Genomic DNA, 20270 nt, shown 5'->3' with positions numbered 1-20270 from the left:
CTGAGACTGCCCGCGCGACGGCGCGCACAGAAAGATAGCGCGTGAGTATTTATTTGATTATGCGCGTGAGTATTTGATTATGTCTTCAATTTCTGTGTTATTTTTTGGCGGCTCGGGTTTGAGTGAGGTAATGAGTTTGGGATGTGTGAATTTGGGCTGTAGGAATGCAAGACGGTCTCATACAAGTGGACAGGCAAGTGCCGGAGCTACCAGGGGACGGGATTGGTCAGCTACTTCAGGAAGAAGGGCAAGGAGACCATTTGCAAGTGTGTGCCATGCCCCGGGATTGGTAAGATGAGATTTCTCCAACTTGATTTCCTTGCATGGTACAATATCGATGTTTTAAAGAGTAAAGCATCTAGAGAGAACGAGAACAAAGGTACCTGAACTTCTTACTGGTAAATCTATCATGCTTTCGCACAGTAGGTCGAACTAAAATCAAGACTTGAGCTTTGTGAAGATGTGATGTCATTGCCATGCCTAAATTTTTAAAATCTTCATACCTTCCTTTTATAAACATTAGGATGCATGTGGTGCAGTGGTTAATCCTTAGCGTATGAGACATCAAGTTGCTTGTTTGATTTCCATGTGCACAATATTTTTTCTTTTTTTTCCCTACTAGTTAGCCATACCCTAATTTTCTTTTGTCCTCTGCCACTGCCCGTGAGCATTCGCGGGAACGGGGACGGGGAATTTTTGTCCCCGCGGGGACGGGAATGGGAAGTCATTCCCCGACGGGGAAATCCCCGTTGCCATCCCTACACAGTAGAACTGAGATAGGCCGGGCCAGACCGGGCCGAGCCAAATTAAGCCTAACAAACATCTCGCCCGACTTCGCCACCCATGAAAGCTCGAGCTAATTTTCGTACGATCTACTGCGTACAGCCTTACCGCCTATTTGGACATTCGGTTTTTGAAATATTGGTTCGGTGGTTTGGTTTTAGAAACTGGTCGATTTACCAAAAAATAAAAACCGACGAATTCAGTTTTGAATTTTTTTACTTCGGTTTTCGGTAAAACCGAACAACAAACTGGTTACAAGGCATCACATACAATAAGTTTATATGATAGATTACACACAATTTTAAAATGTATAAAGTATATAGGTACAAGGATTTAGGATACATCATGCATCATATACAAATAAGTGAATAATAATTTCATTGTAACATTTATTTAGTCCACATAATTAAAGAGTCGAATTTCAGAATTGATAAAGTTTGGCATTTCAGTTTTTGGTATTTTAGTTCGGTATATAGCAAAAAACATTACAATACCGAACACCAAACTTTGTAGATACAAAAACCGAACCGGACTACCAAAAAATCGACATTTTGGTTCGGTTCGGATTTTGGTTTATGGTAAAATAAGTGTCCACCCCTAGCTGTTTGTTGGAAAAGCAGCTTATATGAAAAGCTAGTGAAAAGCAACTTCTGCTTATTGCCTACTTTTAGTTTATTTTGAGAACCAGATGATCTGATAATGTGATATCCTAGCATGACTGGATTATGATATCCTGGCCCAAGGCTTAATAGAATTGATAGAATACTCATACCAATAAGGTGTATCTTATTTTTTGAAAGACTATCTCGAAATAACATCTAGATTAAGCGTGCTTAGTCTAGAGCAATCTTGAAATAGGTGACCGACCATATGACATGGCATATGACGACACTAGACATATATACGTGGCCAAGGAGGAGGTTCCTGGATTGGGGTTGACCGGCAAGGATGCCGGTCTTCCAAGGGAGAGGATTGTGATATCCTGGCCTAAGTGGATTGTGGTATCCTGGCCCAATGCTTAAGAGTATTGCTCAGATCAATAAGGTGCACCTTCTTTTTCGAAACCTATCTCGAAACAACCTCTTGGTTAAGCGTGATAGGTTTGGAGCAATTTTAGGATGGGTGACCGACCGAGAAGTCTTCTCAGGTGCACATGAGTGAGGATAAAGTGCGCACAAAATATCCGTGCTAGTTTGTGGTGGTTGTCTATGATCTTGGAGAACTATTAGCAGTAAGTATCATTGGTCTGGAAGTGGACGGTGTGTTACGAATACGCTGTTACAAAAGCGATAGGTTCAAGTCTCAGACTGAACCATGGTTTGATCCAAAATGCCAATGCATCGATCATGGTTATAGATCAATTAGAACTTTTGGTTCACTCCTCTATGCTCTTGTCTTGGTACAACAACACAGGAGGACATACATTGGTTAAGGACTGTGCCATGCGATGAACTGGTGTTTTTATGCTTTTAGTGGCTGGAGTCCCCTGCCAAAGATCATACAACTTGCAAAAGGGCATTGTCAGCTAGGAGCTAAAGACAGGATTTCAGATTTCTTTAATGGAAGAGGAGAATCTGTACTATTAAATGCATTTTTTTCTTCTAATGCGAAGAACTTGTGATGATGAGAGGAGACAAGGATAAAGTAGAAAAGGGTGGGATAAACTACACATCAAAAACATGTGGCCGGCATGGTACGAGATCCTCGTATCCACAGGTACCCATTCACAAGATCTTGTGGATTCCTTAACATACTTCTTTGGAGTCTGTTAAATCCTCGTAACCACAGGTACCCATTCCTACAACACATATTTGTTTGACATTATTTGAAAAAAAAGGATAGTAAAATGATAGCATAGTGCAAAGGTAGTATATATGTGTTTTCTCGCTTTCTAGAACATTCTAAATTTCTAATCTTACCTTACTTCTTCCCCCGTTCCGCTGTTCGACTGTTTCCCACACCTTTCTGTTCTGCTGGCCCCTCTCCGCGCCCTGGCCGGCGCCCGGCGGCCAGGGGTGGCAGTGGGACCCGGCCACGCACTGCAAACAAAATCCTTCCCATCCCCTTTTGCGGAGTAGCATGCATGTAGGCTACCAAGCAAGTACCAACCACGGCATGCACTGCGGCCTGCGGCAGCAGAGCAGAGCAGAGCACTAGCGCGCAGGTGCGAATAGGAATCCAAGTATCCAACCGTGTGGTGTGCGCCAGGGTAGCATAAAAGCTGCTTGTGTGCGTGTGTGCAGCGCAGATAAATCCCCCCATCCTTCCTCTCACTTCTGTGCAGTTGGACGCGCGAACCCGCGAAGCAGGCAGACAAAGAGAGCCATGCACACCGCCGGGCGCGTTTGCCGCCATGGCCCAGCAGCCTGGCTGCGCTCCCGGGCTGTAGCTCCCGTGTTTGCGTCGCCTGGCTTGCTCGGGAACCAGGCTGTGGGCGTGCAAATCTAGCCTCTCAGCCTGGCTCCACAGAAACAAGCTCAAGGTCCGTTTCCTGGGAGCCTGGCTGCTCGTGGCGCAAAGATTCCGCGTTTAGGTAGTTTTGGTCTTCTAGCCCGGCTGCATATTGGGTGACAAACAACAGCTCGTCTGAGCCAGGCTCATATGGTACAAGTGCGCAAACAAAGTGAGTTGCAGTAGCCGGGACAGGCTAGCCTCAGCCTGGACCAGTTGAACGGGCCGAGCTGGCCAGAGACAGGGTCACAAACACGCCCCAAACTTCTCCTAGTCTTCATTTTTCTGACATCCATGGCGATCGTCTCCCATGCATCGTCCCTACGCTACATCAACCGTTACAATTTCACCACCAAGCAGGCGAGCACCACCTCCTCGTCCCCGTCGTCTGCTCAGGGCAGCCGCGACAGCCGCCCTTCGTTGGCGTTAGTGCGCCGCGACGAAGTCACCGGCTCGACGTACCCGTCGCTTCGCCACGCGGTGCTCGACCTCGTGGCCCGCGACAATGCGCGCGCCGAGTACCTCGCGACTCGCCTGTCTCCGGCGTACCAGCCGCCGGGCTTCTCTGGCTCGGAGTCGAAGGTGGTGTCGGGCCTCGACGAGGGCAGCGGCGAGTACTTGGTCCGCGTCAGCGTCGGCTCGCCGCCCACGGAGCAGTACCTCGTGGTGGACTCAGGCAGCGACGTCATGTGGGTGCAGTGCAAGCCGTGCCTGGAGTGCTACGTGCAGGCGGATCCGCTCTTCGATCCCGCCACGTCGGCGACCTTCTCCGGCGTGTCGTGCGGCTCGGCCATATGCCGGATCCTGCCTACCTCCGCGTGCGGCGATGGTGAGTTGGGCGGCTGCGAGTACGAGGTGTCCTACGCGGACGGGTCCTACACCAAGGGCGCGCTCGCGCTGGAGACGCTCACGCTGGGCGGCACGGCGGTGGAGGGCGTCGTCATCGGCTGCGGCCACCGCAACCGCGGCCTCTTCGTCGGGGCGGCGGGGCTGATGGGCCTCGGCTGGGGCCCCATGTCGCTGGTTGGGCAGCTCGGCGGCGAGGTCGGCGGCGCATTCAGCTACTGCCTCGCGAGCCGCGGCGGCTACGGCTCCGGCGCTGCTGACGACGACGCCGGGTGGCTGGTGCTCGGGCGGAGCGAGGCGGTGCCGGAGGGCGCCGTGTGGGTGCCGCTGGTGCGGAACCCGCGGGCCCCGAGCTTCTACTACGTCGGCCTGTCCGGGATCGAGGTCGGCGACGAGAGGCTGCCGCTGCAGGCTGGCCTGTTCCAGCTGACCGAGGACGGCGCTGGCGACGTGGTGATGGACACGGGCACCACCGTGACGCGGCTGCCGCAGGAGGCGTACGCGGCTCTGCGGGACGCGTTCGTGGGAGCCCTGGCGGGCGCGGTCCCGCGCGCGCAGGGCGTGTCGTCGTCGGTGCTGGACACGTGCTACGACCTGAGCGGGTACGCAAGCGTGCGTGTGCCCACCGTGTCCTTCTGCTTCGACGGCGACGCCAGGCTGATTCTGGCGGCGAGGAACGTGCTGCTGGAGGTGGACATGGGCATATATTGCCTGGCGTTCGCGCCGTCGTCGTCGGGTCTGTCCATCATGGGAAACACCCAGCAGGCAGGGATTCAGATCACCGTCGACTCGGCCAACGGGTACATTGGTTTTGGACCTGCCAACTGCGGCTAGCTAGATCAAATGGATGTTTTGTCTAGCTGCCTAAAACCAAGAGAGAGTGTAGCCACCAGGCATTGCCAGTGGCTTATGGTCTCTGCATGGATCGTTGCATGAACATGTGTACTACTTTATTTGCTTGCCACTGAAGTGGGATGACTAGAAAGCCCAGTTTCTTTTGGTAGAAATGGGAATATGCAACTGCAGCCCTTGGGGTGGGACCTATCGCCCGGCCAGTGGCCACGCACTGATTTTCTCTCGTTAAAGTAAAAGGAGAGAGAGAGAGAGAGAGAGAGGAGAGAGAGATAGAGAGAGAGTGGAAAGAAGAAGAAGAAAGGGGTAGCTGCTAGGTAGCCAGCTCGAGTTAGTTCAAGTGTTCAACGCTAGGTTGCCACTTGACAGCAGGCAGTTCGTCACATGATTTCTTCTATCTGGTCATCAGTAGTGCGCTAGTGCTAGTGCTAGTGCTGCGACAGTTTAGGCTATTTCCCCTCTCTCTCTCTCTCTAGAGTACTATTATTTACCAATCAATCTAATCGATGTGTGTTTAACAGTGTTGGTTTGGACAATCGGCTGTGTAGTTTAATTTTGGGCTGAATGCCACGACAGAGTGGGTGCGAAGAAGCAAATGTCGATCGAAGTGTCTCTCTGAACATGAATGATCGATAGCAGTATTGTATGTTGTTGAATTCAGCATCTGACCTGCTCACCTTCCATTACGTGCAAGGCAGCCATTATTATTGCCAGTGCTGCAGCACCTAGCTTGGTGAATGCTGCTCCAAACCGTGGCCGATGCAAATCCCAGCTTTCTTTTGGTTAGAGAAAGGGCATACGTCTGTCAGTGGGTGAAACATCGGAGAGACGGCTGTCTGTCCTCTCTCGTCCTTTATTACGTACTGTAGAATCCCTTTGCGGCGCGAATCCACAAATTGGCGTGCTTAGTCAACACCGACCACACTGAACCCTCCCCTCCCGTAGTCCCCACCCCCCAGAGAGAGAGAGAGAGAGAGAGAGAGAGAGAGAGAGAGAGAGAGAGAGAGAGAGAGAGAGAGAGAGAGGAAAGAAAGCAAAGGCAGTTCCTCACATGATTTGGTCTCTCTTGTCATCACTAGTGCTGCTGCAGTTACTTTATTCGCAATCTCACGTGCATGCGTGCCACCAAAAGCCTACATATATATCCTACCAGAAACAGTATACAGTTTCTGCAGTGTTTCTGACCGGAAGGCAGGAATGGACTACAACTAGTAAAGTATGTATGAGAAACTGCAAAAACCTGAGTACCTGACAATCTTTTTTCAGTCGTTTCTTGTCTGAGGCCGTTTAAGGGCTAGTTTGGCCACAGGAGAAGAGGCCGAGCCGGCCCAAGTTTCAGACTACGTGTCTCCGGGCCTGAATGCCAACCGGCGGTCCGTCTTCTTTCTTGTGGAATGGGTATGGAACCTTGTGGTGGGTATTGGCCTAAACTACTGAGCCTTCGTCTGACACTGAACCTTTTGATGGTTAATTGAAGGATGGTTCTTAGACCCTGTTTCTTTACCCTCCAAATTATATAATTAGCTTAAATAAGTTAAGTAGCAAACAAAAAACACAGATTATTAGATACCTAGATTATTATAGTCCATAAGCAAGTCATTAGATGCTTATATAATCTATAAATTGGATTATATAATCTTAGAAGAAAAACAAACAATGTCTTTAGGGTCCTGTTTGGCCTAGCTTATTTTCAGCTTCTCCATAGATTTAAGCAGAAGCTTTATTAAACAGTTAGCTTCTGCAGTAGTTTATCAATTCAGCTACTTCTCAGAATAAACTAAAAATAAATAACAAGCGTTGCCTTTTCAACAACCAGCAGTTGTATCAAATATGGCTTAGTCGTACAATGATATTGTAAACTCTCACTTTAGACCAAAGACTAGCCCCCACAAGGAAAAGCGAATAAGGAAACCAATTCTAGAATCCAGAGCAACGGTCTTCTGATCTTCCCACCGTTTGGAACGAATTATTGCTGAGGAATGTTGGCTGCTACACCCAAGGGTTTAAATTTCGCTGAATTTTATGGAATACCATCCTTTTTGCTGGGGTCTGAAAATTTCAACAGCAAAGGCTAGCACACCGAGGCTGTATATGGCCTAAAAAATCATGCTTTATTATATAAATAATATTTATTATATAATAAATAATCTCATAGCAAAATAGTATGCATATCGGATGTTATTTATTACAGCCATCAATTAAGCTATGGATACAGGTGCCGAAAAGAATGTACTGTACACCTCTACCACTACCACCCCCGTAGCCGTAGTCATTGGAGGCAACAACCATGCATGGCCGACAAAGGAAGGCGCATCTAGATCTTAAGCTTAAAAGTGCAGGAATTGGAGCGGATGCTCAGCTGCGTGCCTGCCTGGATATTGTCCACCACCAGGTTGCAGTTTGCCTTGCCCGTCATCGTCCACAGCCTGACGGCGCCGAACTTGATGCGGATGGGCACGCGGGCCCGCACGGTGAGCGGCACGAACCCGGCCGCCCGCTGCTGCAGCAGCTGCGCCGCGACGGCGCTGTCGAGCCGCGTCTCCCCCGCGAGCGAGATGCGCGGGTGCACGGTGGTGCGGTGGCCCTGGTACAGCGCCGGGAAGGCGCCGCTGCACAGCACGGTGCCGTTGAAGGACGCCGTCACGTCGCCGCCGTCGTAGTAGATCCCGATGCGGCGGTTCGGGTTGTCGGCCGTCACGTCCACGTCGAACGCGTCGGTCACCGTGGCCGACGTGCCGTTCACGTCGAAGCGGGTCACCGTCAGGCGGTCCACGTGGAACGTCGGGATCTTGGGCCGGAACACCAGGTACAGGATCCCCGCGGTGGCGCCCAGCGCAACGGCGAGCAAAACGAGGGCGAGGACGGTGTAGCACACGCACCGGCAGCAGCGGCTGCGCTTGCGCCGCGACGGCGGGGGCGGGGGCGGGGGCGGCGGCGCCGGGGCAGGGGCTGTCACCGGCAGCTGGTCGTGGCTGGGTTTCTTGCCGCTCCTCGACGCCTGCTCCGGCGGCGCGGACGGCGGCGGCGGCGAGCCCGCGCTCACTGGGTGGATCCTGTGGTAGTCTGCCATGCTCGTATCGTACGTGTGCACGCGCTCCTCTCAAACCCGCGGCGCGCGCGGTCCTGTACGAAAAATGCACGAACGCAAGCAGCCGCTGCACGACTCGATCGCTTGAGCTATAAATGTCGTCTCGTCTCGGTGCTCAGTCTTCTATATATGTCGCCATGTCTCTGGTTGTGGTTGGTATGGCTTCTAGACGGCTGCCCTTGACTTATTCGCGCCATGGGCCATGGCGGCGTGGGTGTTGACTTCCACGCTCTTGCCTTTTCCCTCCCGTGTCCTGTCCTGCTTCCTGGAAGAAGAACTGGACGGATCACATGTCTGCCTTTTGTGTTCTTTCTCCCTGTGGGGATGAGTTTTTTTTTTTTTTTTTGACCGACCGGACCGGACCGGACCACGCCACGCGTTCTGCTTCTAGTTGAAGCATGTAAGTCGTGCATGTGGTCAGGCCATGCATCTGTTGTCGTGTCGCGGTTCGACACGCATGCATATCGCGCCACCGTACCAACGCGCACGCGTATGCTTGCGATCGCCGGGGCATGATATATAGAGGAGTCGCCGTCGTCAGCACGAGACCACCTGCACTCCTGCAGCTGCAGGATCGGAGCATGTACGGTTCAGCCATGCACCGATGAACGCCATCGTCGTCGTCATCCCTGTCGGTATATAGAGGAGTCACACGGGAACAGATGCCTAATCATCCCTGCACCTGCACCTAAGCATGCCTGATTTGACCTGACCACCGGCTAGGTTGTTAACGCGTTGAACGTTCTTCACAGGGCATCCGGAACCTGGCCTGTTTTCGTCCGTGAAGACGTGATCAGCGGTTGCAGTTACGGCAAACTTTCCCACGGCACGCTAGTTATCCATAAAAAACACTATCTTCGTAGTTCCATATGCTATAATTATGGTCCACGTGATATATAAATTATATATTATCAAATTACGGTACCTGTGATTAAATTTGATACTCGCGCCCAATCCACGTCTCTACGAATCTCCGGCCCTCACGTAACCACGGGTGACTTTTTTTGTACCCTTTATTCAAATCCATCAGGTGCAAAAACCGTGGGTAAAATTGCCATCTAGTTAACAAGTTTCACTGACTGAATCAACCATATTTCACATGAATAGTTTTTCGCTACTCATGCCGAATCTTACTTTGTATAGTAAGTAAATAAACAGATGCTCTAAAAGAGTGTAGCCAATGGATATAAAATAAAGTACATATAAAATAAAGCAATTCCTCAATTTCGAATCATAAGTCATCGTCGTAAAGCTTTTATTATATATTTAGATAGAACCTATATCAATTCAAAACATTAACAATATATCTATAAAAAAATAAAAATAACTTATAATTTAAAACATAGGCACTTTATTGCTAAGCTTATCTGGATAACAAGTACGAAAAGGAAAGAACAGTATATTCAGAAAACACCAGAACTCATCTTTCCTCCCGTGGCGTGGCATCTCTCTCCTTCCTCCTCTAGCCTGTCATAGTCTCATGTATCTTTCATCCCTATATATTTCTAGAACTTGCTGCTCTAGCCTCTAGTACTAGTATTTTCTTTGTTTTTTCCCCTATTATTGGTGCTTCCTTCCCCAAACTGTCTCGATCACTCAGTTGATGCAGTACCGGTTGCTGTCATAGATGTGATCTGAATGTCTTTGTTTCTAACTCAATCCATTGGTTTGGTATTAAAATGTTAAGATGCTAGCTCCAGTTGCAACCAACAAACAATTCAACTCAACTCCAATGGAGACTAATCTTACCCCTCAAAAGCGTGTGCATACAAAGAAAGCAAATCAACATTTTTTTCACTTATTGCTTATCTCATCTCAACCTCGATCTCCATCTCCTAGTGTCTCGGGGCTTAGCATGAAAAAACCCTTTCAACTCAACTCCATAGACACAAATCTTATTACCACTAACATCAATGGAGTCCTCTCCCTCCCCATTTACCAGCTAAATAACTACGTGAACAAAAAACATTCCGCAACTGCAAACAACAGACGCAGGCTTACAACATAAATATCTGTCTCCGGAAAAAAATGCAGTAAAAAGGAGGCAGAAAAGCTGTTTCATGGAATCCCAGCAGTGAGAACCAGGTCGTGGTGATCACTTCACGATGCAGATCTTGATGACGGAGGCGACGCCAATACGATGAAGAGCCACGATGGCATCACCAGGCTTGCAGAGCTGCTTCTGCACGGCCGACTTCAACGCGGCCTCAAGGATCACCTCCGTCGACTCTGAATCCGTAGCCTTCGCGGAGCCCTCGGCGAGGAGGGGAATGAGGCCTCTGTAGATCAGGCTGTGCCTAGCTGGGCCCTCGGAGCTGATGGTCCAGTCGAAAGAGTCGGTCGTAAGCACGGGTACGACAACGGAGAGGATGGGGACCCTGGGGCGGTACTTGGCGACCAGTTTGGCCGTGGTGCCACCGCGAGTCAGGACGACAATCAGTGCAGCCTTGGCCTTGTTGGCAGTCCTCACAGCAGATGATGCAAGGGACTCCAGAGGGCTCATTGGAAGAGGCGCGGACCTGATCATGGCCTTGAAAACTGCCTCGTGGTCCAGGGAAGATTCTGCCTCGATGCAAATACGAGCCATGATCTTCACAGCCACCTCGGGGTAGGCTCCAGCGGCACTCTCTCCGCTGAGCATGACACAGTCAGTTCCATCAAGAACGGCATTTGCAACGTCAGTGGCCTCAGCACGTGTCGGCCGAGGAGATTTGATCATCGACTCGAGCATCTGGGTAGCAGTAACAACAGGTTTGCCAGCAATGTTGCACTTGTAGATCATCATCTTCTGCGCAAGGAAAATCTTCTCGACTGGAATCTCCATTCCCAGATCACCTCTAGCAACCATAAAAGCATCAGTCTCCCTCAAGATCTCATCAAAGTTTACAACACCCTCTTGGTTCTCAACCTGCATAGCAGAACCATATCATTAAGGAAATCAGATCCATGTGAAGTTAACAGAATTCGGTTAGGAGTAAAACAGCCTACCAGGTGGAAATGTAGCGTCAAGTTAACAGAATTGCATTTCGCTAACCAACTGTAAAGTAAAAAATTCTTGTGAAGTTGCAGCCTGGGCAAGCAGTATATCCTAGTTGGTAAAAGGGTACTCAACATACTACTTTCATATGTTACATGATAAATAACATAGCATGTGGTTATCATGTGTTCACAGCAAAAATTAAGATGGGAAGGTTTCATTCGAGAGATGCAAACAAAAAATGGAGTCGTGCCAAATTATGGACAGAAATATAGCTGATATAACCCTTTAAAGGTCGACAGTGATAGTATATACGAACCTTTGACATCAACTTAATGCGCTTGGCATGCTGCCCAAGAACCTGTCTGACAGTCACCAAATCTGATCCTTTACGGACAAAGGATAGAGCAATCATGTCAATGTCATTTGGAACACCCCAGCCCAAAATATCTTCTTTATCTTTCTCAGTCAATGTAGGAAGATCCACAACAATTCCTGGCAAATTGCAGTTCTTTCTCTCACCAAGCATTGCAGTGTTCTCACACCTACAACGCACAGTTCCAGCATCAGGATCGCAAGACAGAACGGCCAGAGAGATAGTACCATCTGCGCAGAGTATGACATTTCCAGGCTTCACGTCAACAGGCAGTTTCTTGTAACTCATAGCGATCATTTTTTCGTCACCCTTGATATCATAATCAGTGGTAACAGTGATCTCTTGACCCTTGGTTAGCTTAATTGGTTTACCATCCTTCAAAAACCCTGTACGAATCTCAGGACCCTGCAGAAACAAAAGACTGACTAAGAACACTTCATGCAACAACCTTAAATGTCCTACAAAGAAGAACACAGTCAGAATTTTTTGCTACATAATATCATGGAGGGCACATAACAACATAAGCAGCAAAGAGCAGGTATAGTATATATGTACTCGATTTTAGTGATGAAGCCAAATCAACAAATATGACCATGGGACCCATAACTGAAACATAAGAAAAATGAAGAGGAAGCAACTTAGTGGCAACTGAAAAAAAATTAAGGAATAAATACCCTTAGAAGTTCCATTGTATATCAGTTTTTTTGTGTCAAGAAAATGAAACACCAATTGAAAATTGACCGACCCATTAGATACAATACAATAATCTCTGACCCATACCATTAAACTTAGAACCATAACCAGAAGTAGAGAAAGTAACCTGAACAAAACATAACAAACTTGGAACTAACTTCAACCATTCACACGGAGATTTTTTCACATGAATGGCAACAAGGCAAACACTATTCTGTCGAACTGTCACAAATCAATATCCCACTTCGTAAGAAAGCAACTAATGTAATCACAGGTGCTGAACATATATGTAGCATTCATTTTGATCAAGATGAATGTCTAAATACTCCTTCAGAAACCATTGAGCTCAAAACGCCGATGTCCATGAAAAATATTTTGGCTTACAATTTGCCAATCTTCAAGTCTAGTGAAGGAATTGACTTCTTAAACCCAAACTCCCACATCAGGTAAAGTAGGAGTGCTCAACATCCACCAACTGTTCAGTACACTCTGGGTCTGGGTAGATAAAGTTAGACATACAACCGAAAGTGCTATTGTACAAGGTAAAAGGATTGAACATACTGACAAAATCTGAAACTAACTTTAACCAACATGTAGTGCTGTTTCCTTTTTTACAAACACAAATAACCAACAGCATCTTAAATAAAGTAGCAGCAACTGTCAAGAAATCAAGACCTTGGAAGCTCGATGCAGATGAACTCTACACCAAGCAGTCAAACCATTTATTTAAGTCCAAAAACATTCCAGAGTTGCAGTAACTTGAACAATAAGCAGTCAGAATCTGAAAGTAACTTCAACCAACAAGACGTATATGGCATGCGGATCATTCAAGACACACACCCTTGGCAACTGCCAAAAGTCAGCGCATGTTGCCTACGGAAAGCTACTTGCCGTGGGAGAAGTTTGTTTCGTACTATTACACGCGTTATTAATGGTATAATGTATGTCGTTATACATGTAGCATGCACTAATTAAGTTGAGATCTAAACCTTGTGCTACCGAAAACCCATTGAGATCAAAATACCAAGTTCCATGAGTGGGAATCATATTGAGATGAGATTAAAAAAAAAATTCTAGCTCGTCCGAGTCCGACTGAACAGATCACTAGATCCCTCCGGCGGCAAAGAGAAAAAGAAACCCCGGCAGGCGCCAGGCCCGATCCAACCAATTGGTAAGCGGGTAGCCAACTCACACATGCAGCTAAAGCATGCAACGGCAGCAAATCCATGACACAGACAGAAGGCAGCACGCAGCAGGGAAGGTGGGGAAGAGACCTTGGTGTCGAGCATGACGGCGCAGAGGATGCCGGTGTTGTGCATGGCCTGGCGGAGGCTGTCGAGCGTCTCCTGGTGGTACTGGTGGGTGCCGTGGGAGAAGTTGAAGCGCGCGACGTTCATGCCGGCGCGGAGCAGCTTCTCGAGCATGGGCACGGAGCGGGAGGCCGGGCCAAGCGTGCAGACGAGCTTGGTCTTGGGCAGCCGCGCGTCGCCGGCGCCGCGGTCCAGGTCCGCCAGGATCTTCGCCATGTCGATGTTCGCCATCGCGCGGCGCTCCGGATCTCGCCTCTGTCTGCTCCGCGGTCCGGGGCACGGGGAATGGGGGAGGGAGAGGTGTCGGCGTCGGCGTCGGCGTCGAGCGGCGGAGAGCAGCGAGATGGGATTCGAGATTTGGTGGCGAAGTTTCCCTTTATAGAAAGGAGAAGGGGGGTGGGAGTGGGGAATTGCGATTCCGTGGGCGTCTCTGGGCTGGGCGAGGACGACGAGCGGAGACCGGCCGGAGATGGAAGGCGCATGCACCAGGCAGGGGTCAGTCGCTGGACACGTGGTGCCCACTGAATTTGGGATAGTACCTTGGAGTGGGAGCGAGAGCGATGGTCGCAGGAAAGAGCATGGCGGGCCTACCCGTCAGTGACCCCTGCGTCCACCTGACTGTTAGGGCATGTACAGTGGTGTTTAATGTGGAGTCTCTTAAGATGTTTAAGGGGGTTATTTGCAAAAAACATCTTAGAGCCGTCTCTCCGTGAAGAGACGCCTCTGGCTCGTAAACCAAGTAGCAACAGACGCCTCACTTCCCACTGTACGAATTTGTCGTCTGTTCTATCGATCTGATGCTATACAAATACATTTAATTCTGTATTTATTAATAGACTACGTTTATAGACACTCCATTGTACAATAGAGTCTCTTAGTTGTCTCCTGTGCTTGGAGAACCGTTTTGGTGTCTCTCCACTGTACATGCCCTTATGCCGATGTGTCGTTGTTAGTCAGGCCTGTCTGAGGTTTCCCTGCACTGCAACGGTGAAAGGGTCTTCTTTTGCGACGGCAATTGAGAAAGAATAATAATTATAATATCTAAATTAGATCTGAAATTAGTGCTGTTGAAGTGGTGGGATTTGCCCGCCTTTTCGAATTTCGATGCGAGCGCGGGTGATGGTGGGGTGGATGATTCCTGGGCATTTGCCAAAACCAGCGTCGATCGTCAGAAACCAGGCCCTCCGTTTTGGATGCTTTCGGTTCGTGTTCCTCGACAGCGTTCGTTGTCGGCGGCTCTGCGTCTGCCCGTTTCTTTCGTCACGGTCGTTTTCATCTCTCGTTTTTCCCTGGCATTCTCCCATTCCACAACAAAAGGCACACTAATCTTCTGAACGTTTCCTGTTGCTGTTAGCAACGGTTCTAATTATTTGAGCCTCAACGGCTGGACCAGACCATTTCTCGTCAAAATATTTATACGCTCGTCACATCGAGAATGTGGACAGATGGAGCTACGAAAATATACGTTCTCTCCGTGCTAAAATAAATTTTAAATTTTGCATATAAATATTCAATCTTCTCCGTCTTAATATGAATTTTCTCTTCTCTCAATATATAACATTTCTTAGGTAGTGTTTGGTTGAAGAGCCAAGTAGAACGGAGCCGTTCAGTCCTAGTTTTGTTGCTGTTTGGTTACAAAGTAACTAGAATGGAATGGCTCCAATTAGTGAATATTCTCCTCAGATCTGGAACCATTCCGCTCCAAAAAATCAACCGGACGGAGCCACTCCGTTCCCATCTCGCTCTCACAGTCACGCTCCGTTCCGTTCACTCTACAACCAAACAAAAAACAGAGCCGCTCTGTTCCAGATTACCAAACACAAAATAGAGCGGCTCCGTTCCTAGAATCATGGATGGAACGGCTCCGTTCTACTTGGCTCCTTAACCAAACACTACTAATGCATCTCTGTCTCTGCACCATATTTTTTTCATTACTAATGAGCTCTCGTGTCCAAATCATCTAACAAGTGTCTATTTGGTTCGTGATCAAATTTATCAAAAAGATTACTCATTTGCTGCTAGAATTTACCAACGTCTCACAATTGACATGTAAAATACATGCCAAACATTTTTTTAATCATAGTTCGATAACTTTTGCACACAGTCTTTGTTATGATATATTTTAGTTGTCGGCTAAGCAGGCCGGTAATTTATTGTAACGCAGCTGTACTGTACATCATGTCATTGTCATGTGCCGATGTGTCCGTGCTCTGGACTCTGGACAGGTGGGTGCAATAGAGCGTCGGAGCCTGTTGCGAAAGCAAACGAAAATGGTTGGACTACAAAATCTGCGGTGAACGGACTAGTTTGCCTACACATCTAGAAGAACTGAAGAAGAAGAAGATAGGTGGTGACCTGCTTTGTTTTCAAGGGCAAGAAAACAAAGACATTGAGGAATGGATCGTGGGCGGCAGCATGGGTGCACGCCACGTGACCCCGAATTGATGACGGGTTTGGTGACCAGATAATTGGAGAGAATTTATAAGGGAGGGATCATCTTGTTATTCAAAATTAAATAGTAAGAGGATTTCTCCAAACCTTCCCTTTGATAGGATCACCAAATCAGTCCTGAGAGTTTAGCTGAAGTTTGAGAAAGCTCAATTTGAGTTAATGGTGTAGGAAACGGGTGACGACTAAGAGGGTGGGATGAATTAGGACTTCTAAAACTTTCGTTAATTTAGGCCACAAATAAATCCCTAAAGCAAAATCTATGCAAATAATCAAACTAGAATGTGCAGACTAGGTTTTGTCTAAGTGTTGCTATCTCTACCGCAATGACTAAGTTTCAATCTACACTGAATAAGTATAAATACAAGATTGAAACTTAAATGCTTAATATAAATGCGGAAACTTAAAGAGCAAAGTAGAGATGCAAACTCTCGTGGATGACGCCGGTATTTTTACCGAGGTATCCGGAACCGCGCAAGGTCCCGACTAATCCTCGTTGGTGCCCCTACGCAAAGGGAAGCCTACGCGAGGGCCAAGCACCTCGGTCGAGTAACTCCGTAGGGAGCCGCGGGCCTTCTCCACGCGCAAGTGGTGCTCCGCTTTCGGCTCCTCTCGGACGCTCCCCGCCGTCTCCACTATCGAGCTTCCAGCTGAAACGCCGCGGGCCTCGTTCCCTCCGGTACACGATGGCGGTCGTGACACAAACGCGGTTGTCACGGTCTCTCAAGACTCGCGTCCCACTCGGCACATTTACAACGGCTCGCACAAGAGCTAAGGGGTTGTGTGGTTTTACAAAACTCACTCAACTAACTAGGGTTCACCTAGAGCAAGCGCTAGAGCGGTAAGCACTTCGCAAAGCACCTATGCTAATCACCGAGTGATTCTATTAAGCACTTGGGTGTAAGAGCACTTGTGAATGTCTATTGTATGCCTTGGTATGTCTCTTGGGCTCCCACACTAGGAAATGGCCGGTTGGGGTGTATTTATAGCCCCCAACACAAAAGTAGTCGTTGGAGGAAAGTTGTTGCTTTCTGCGGTCACACCAGACGGTCCGGTGGGGCACCAGACAACGCATTGTTCCTTGTCCGGTGCGCCTAGCCGTTACCCTGTCAGAGCAGGTGACTGTTGGCGCCGCAGGCTTTTCACACCGGACAGTCCGGTGGTCTTCCCTCTGAGTGCCACCAGGAACTAGTTGTTGGGGCTGAGGTTCTTGGTGCACCAGACAGTCCGGCGTGAGGACATCGGACAGTCCGGTGTGCCACCGGACAGTCCCGTGCTCCTCGCACAGACAGTCCGCAGGCAACACGTCTTCACTTCTTGGACTTCTCTTAGATCTTTGTCGGCGTTCCGAGACCGGGGGGGTCCCTGAGCCGACGAGTGAATGTCGCCGCGTGCCCCAGCCCAGATGGGTCGAGCGCGAGGGCGAGCGCGAAGGGGGGAGAGCGAGGCGGCCAGAGACCGGCGTGAGAGAGGTGGGAATCCCGCGGCCTTCGTGTTCGTCCCGCGCCCAGGTCGGGTGCGCTTGCAGTAGGGGGTTACAAGCGTCCACGCGGGAGAGGGAGCGAGCGGCTTCAAGCGAGCGCCCGTCTCGCCCTCGTCCCCGCGCGGCCAACCCTCTCTAAGAGGGCCCTGGTCCTTCCTTTTATAGGCGTAAGGAGAGGATCCAGGTGTACAACGGGGGGTATAGCAGAGTGCTACGTGTCTAGCGGAGGAGAGCTAGCGCCCTAAGTACATGCCGTCGTGGCAGCCGGAGAGATTTTGGCACCCTGCTGGTGTGATGTCGTGGCCGTCGGAGGAGTGCTGGAGCCTGACGGAGGGACAACTGTCGGAGCGGTTGAGTCCTTGCTGACGTCCTCTTGCTTCCGTAGGGGGGCTGAGAGTCGCCGTCGTCACAGAGTATGCGGGGCGCCATCATTGCCTATCTGGCGGAGCGAGCCAGATGGGACGCCGGTCTTGTTCCCTGCGGCCCGAGTCAGCTCGGGGTAGGGTGATGATGGCACCTCCTGTTGACGTGGCTGGTCTGCGCCATAGGTTGGGCGATGTGGAAGCTCTTCCGAAGTCGAGGTCGAGTCTGTCTTCCGCGGCCGAGGCCGGGTCCGAGCCCCTGGGTCGGGCGAGGTGGAGATCGTCGGCTGAGGTCGGGGCGTAGTCCGAGCCCTAGGGTCGAGCGGAGCGGAGTTCGTCGTCTTCTGGGGCTGAGCCCGAGTCCGAGCCCTGGGTCGGGCGGAGCGGAGTTCGCCGTCTTCCGGGGCTGAGCCCGAGTCCGAGCCCTGGGTCGGGCGGAGCGGAGTTCGCCGTCTTCCGGGGCTGAGCCCGAGTCCGAGCCCTGGGTGGGGCGGAGCGGAGTTCGCCGTCTTCCGGGGCTGAGCCCGAGTCCGAGCCCTGGGTCGGGTGGAGCGGAGTTCGCCGTCTTCCGGGGCTGAGCCCGAGTCCGAGCCCTGGGTCGGGCGGAGCGGAGTTCGCCGTCTTCCAGGGCTGAGCCCGAGTCCGAGCCCTGGGTCGGGCGGAGTTCGCCGTCTTCCGGGACTTAGCCCGAGTCCGAGCCCTGGGTCGGGCGAAGCGGAGCTTCCTATGGTGCCTTTGGCTGGGCCTGACTGCCTGTCAGTCTCACTCTGTCAAGTGGCACCGCAGTCGGAGTGGCGCAGGCGGCGCTGTCCTTCTGTCAGGCCGGTCAGTGGAGTGGCGAAGTGACGGCGGTCACTTCGGCTCTGCCGGCTGGGGGGCACGTGTCAGGATAAAGGTGTCAGGCCACCTTTGCATTAAATGCTCCTGCGATTTGGTCGGTCGGTGCGGCGATTTGGTCAGGGTTGCTTCTTGGCGAAGGCAGGGCCTCGGGCGAGCCGGAAATATGTTCGCCGCTGGAGGGGGGCCTCGGGCGAGACGGAAATCCTCCGGGGTCGGCTGCCCTTGTCCGAGGCTAGGCTCGGGTGAGGCATGATCGAGTCCCTCGAATGGACTGATCCCTGAATTAATCGCACCCATCAGGCCTTTGCAGCTTTGTGCTGATGGGGGTTACCAGCTGAGAATTAGGAGCCTTGAGGGTACCCCTAATTATGGTCCCCGATAGTAGCCCCCGAGCCTCGAAGGGAGTGTTAGCACTCGCTTGGAGGCTTTCGTCGCACTTTTTTGCAAGGGGACCAGCCTTTCTCGGTTGTGTTTTGTTCCGGTGGGTGCGCGCGAGCGCACCCGCCGGGTGTAGCCCCCGAGGCCTCGGAGGAGTGGTTTCACTCCTTCGAGGTCTTAATGCCTCGCGTAATGCTTCGGCTGGTCTGGTCGTTCCCTCATGCGAGCCGGCCGTAGCCCAGGTGCACGGTCGGGTCCCAAGTTCTCGGGCTGGTATGTTGACGCTGTCAACGGTTCGGCCGGAGCCGGGTTTGCGAGAGCAGCCCCCGAGCCTCTGCACAGAGCGAGAGGGCGATCAGGGACAAACTTGGCTTTTTTTACATACGCCCCTGCGTCGCCTTTCCGCAAGGAGGAGGGGGGAAAGCGCCATGTTGCCCTCGATGGGCGCCGGACATGGTGTCTCCGGTGAGCTGCAAGCGGGTAATCCGAGTGGACGTCCGTGCCCCGTTCGTTAGGGGTCGGCTAGGGGCCCAGAGGCACGCCCAAAAGTACCTGCGGGTGATCTGCCGGACCCGGTCCCCTGGCGACGGGGTCCGAAGGCTCGATGCCTCCCTCTGATGGGATTCTGTTACAAGATCGTTCCCGCTGGTCTCAGAAATGTCCTAGGGTACCTCGGGAGCGCAACCCGAGCCTTGGTTGTGTATCGAACGTACCCATGGTCATCCCTCGCTCGGCGTCTGAGGCGGCTGTGAACCCTTCGGGGGCCAGCCTTCGAACCCCTGATCAGTAATGGGCGCAGAGCCCGAGTAGCCTGAGGCGGCCGTGGAACCCTTCTGAGGGGCCGGCCTTCGAACCTCTGACCAGTAGTGGGTTTAGGGCCCACGCGATCTGAGGCGGCTATCGAACCCTTCCGGGGGGGCAGCCTTCGAACCTCTGATCAGTAGGGGGGCTCGGAGCCTGGTTCCTTCTCGGGGTATCCCCCTTTCCCGGTCCCTGTTGCAAGAGAGAGAAAGAGGAAAAAAGGAAAAGGATACGAAATCGAACGGCGTGGCGTACCTTTTTTGACGCGGTCATTATGGCGAAGGTGAAGCGTCGCCCGCTTCTCCTGCCAGAGGCGCCGCCTGTCTCGCCGTGGAGTTAATGCGACGGGGCGAGTGGTTGGCGGGGCGGCCGTTGTGCGTGTGCGAGCCGTTCGAGGAACGGATCACGGGTGCGTTGTCTTCACACCGTGAGAGAGGGTTCTCTCGTTGCCCCTGGACGGGACGTGAGCTTGGCTGACGACGTGACCGCTGCTCCTGCCCGCCTGCCACCGCCATTACTGCCGGCCCATTCTTGGCCGCATTGACCGTCGCGCCAGGCTGGCGCTGCTGGGTCGTGCACTGG

The 20270-nt window shown here is 51.1% G+C and overlaps 3 protein-coding genes across 3 annotated transcripts; 1 reads left to right on the top strand and 2 right to left on the bottom strand.

Annotated features, from left to right (window-relative positions):
* Positions 1 to 3375: 3375 nt before the first annotated feature.
* LOC103645760 (protein ASPARTIC PROTEASE IN GUARD CELL 2) lies at positions 3376 to 4914 on the top strand. The gene has a single exon (XM_008670467.3). It carries the CDS (start codon positions 3529 to 3531, stop codon positions 4912 to 4914), a length of 1386 nt encoding a protein of 461 aa, XP_008668689.1. The 5' UTR covers positions 3376 to 3528.
* Positions 4915 to 7040: 2126 nt separating this feature from the next.
* LOC100384448 (uncharacterized) lies at positions 7041 to 8113 on the bottom strand. The gene has a single exon (NM_001176984.2). It carries the CDS (start codon positions 8000 to 8002, stop codon positions 7247 to 7249), a length of 756 nt encoding a protein of 251 aa, NP_001170455.2. The 5' UTR covers positions 8003 to 8113; the 3' UTR covers positions 7041 to 7246.
* Positions 8114 to 9903: 1790 nt separating this feature from the next.
* LOC100283452 (pyruvate kinase, cytosolic isozyme) lies at positions 9904 to 13726 on the bottom strand. The gene is given in 3 exon segments (NM_001156353.1): positions 9904 to 10928; positions 11317 to 11778; positions 13341 to 13726. Coding segments are annotated over 3 exon segments (1542 nt in total). The 5' UTR covers positions 13608 to 13726; the 3' UTR covers positions 9904 to 10115.
* Between the last annotated feature and the right edge of the window lie 6544 nt (positions 13727 to 20270).

The sequence above is a fragment of the Zea mays genome, chromosome 2, assembly GCF_902167145.1.
Source record: "Zea mays cultivar B73 chromosome 2, Zm-B73-REFERENCE-NAM-5.0, whole genome shotgun sequence".
Classification (NCBI taxonomy): Eukaryota; Viridiplantae; Streptophyta; class Magnoliopsida; order Poales; family Poaceae; genus Zea; species Zea mays.
Note: the sequence above shows the minus strand (reverse complement) of the source record. Positions and strands in the feature narration are given on the sequence as shown.

Bases quoted from the DNA above. Each gene is read 5' to 3' on its own strand.
- LOC103645760 (XM_008670467.3), top strand. From the start codon at position 3,529: ATGGCGATCGTCTCCCATGCATCGTCCCTACGCTACATCAACCGTTAC.
- LOC100384448 (NM_001176984.2), bottom strand. From the start codon at position 8,002: ATGGCAGACTACCACAGGATCCACCCAGTGAGCGCGGGCTCGCCGCCG.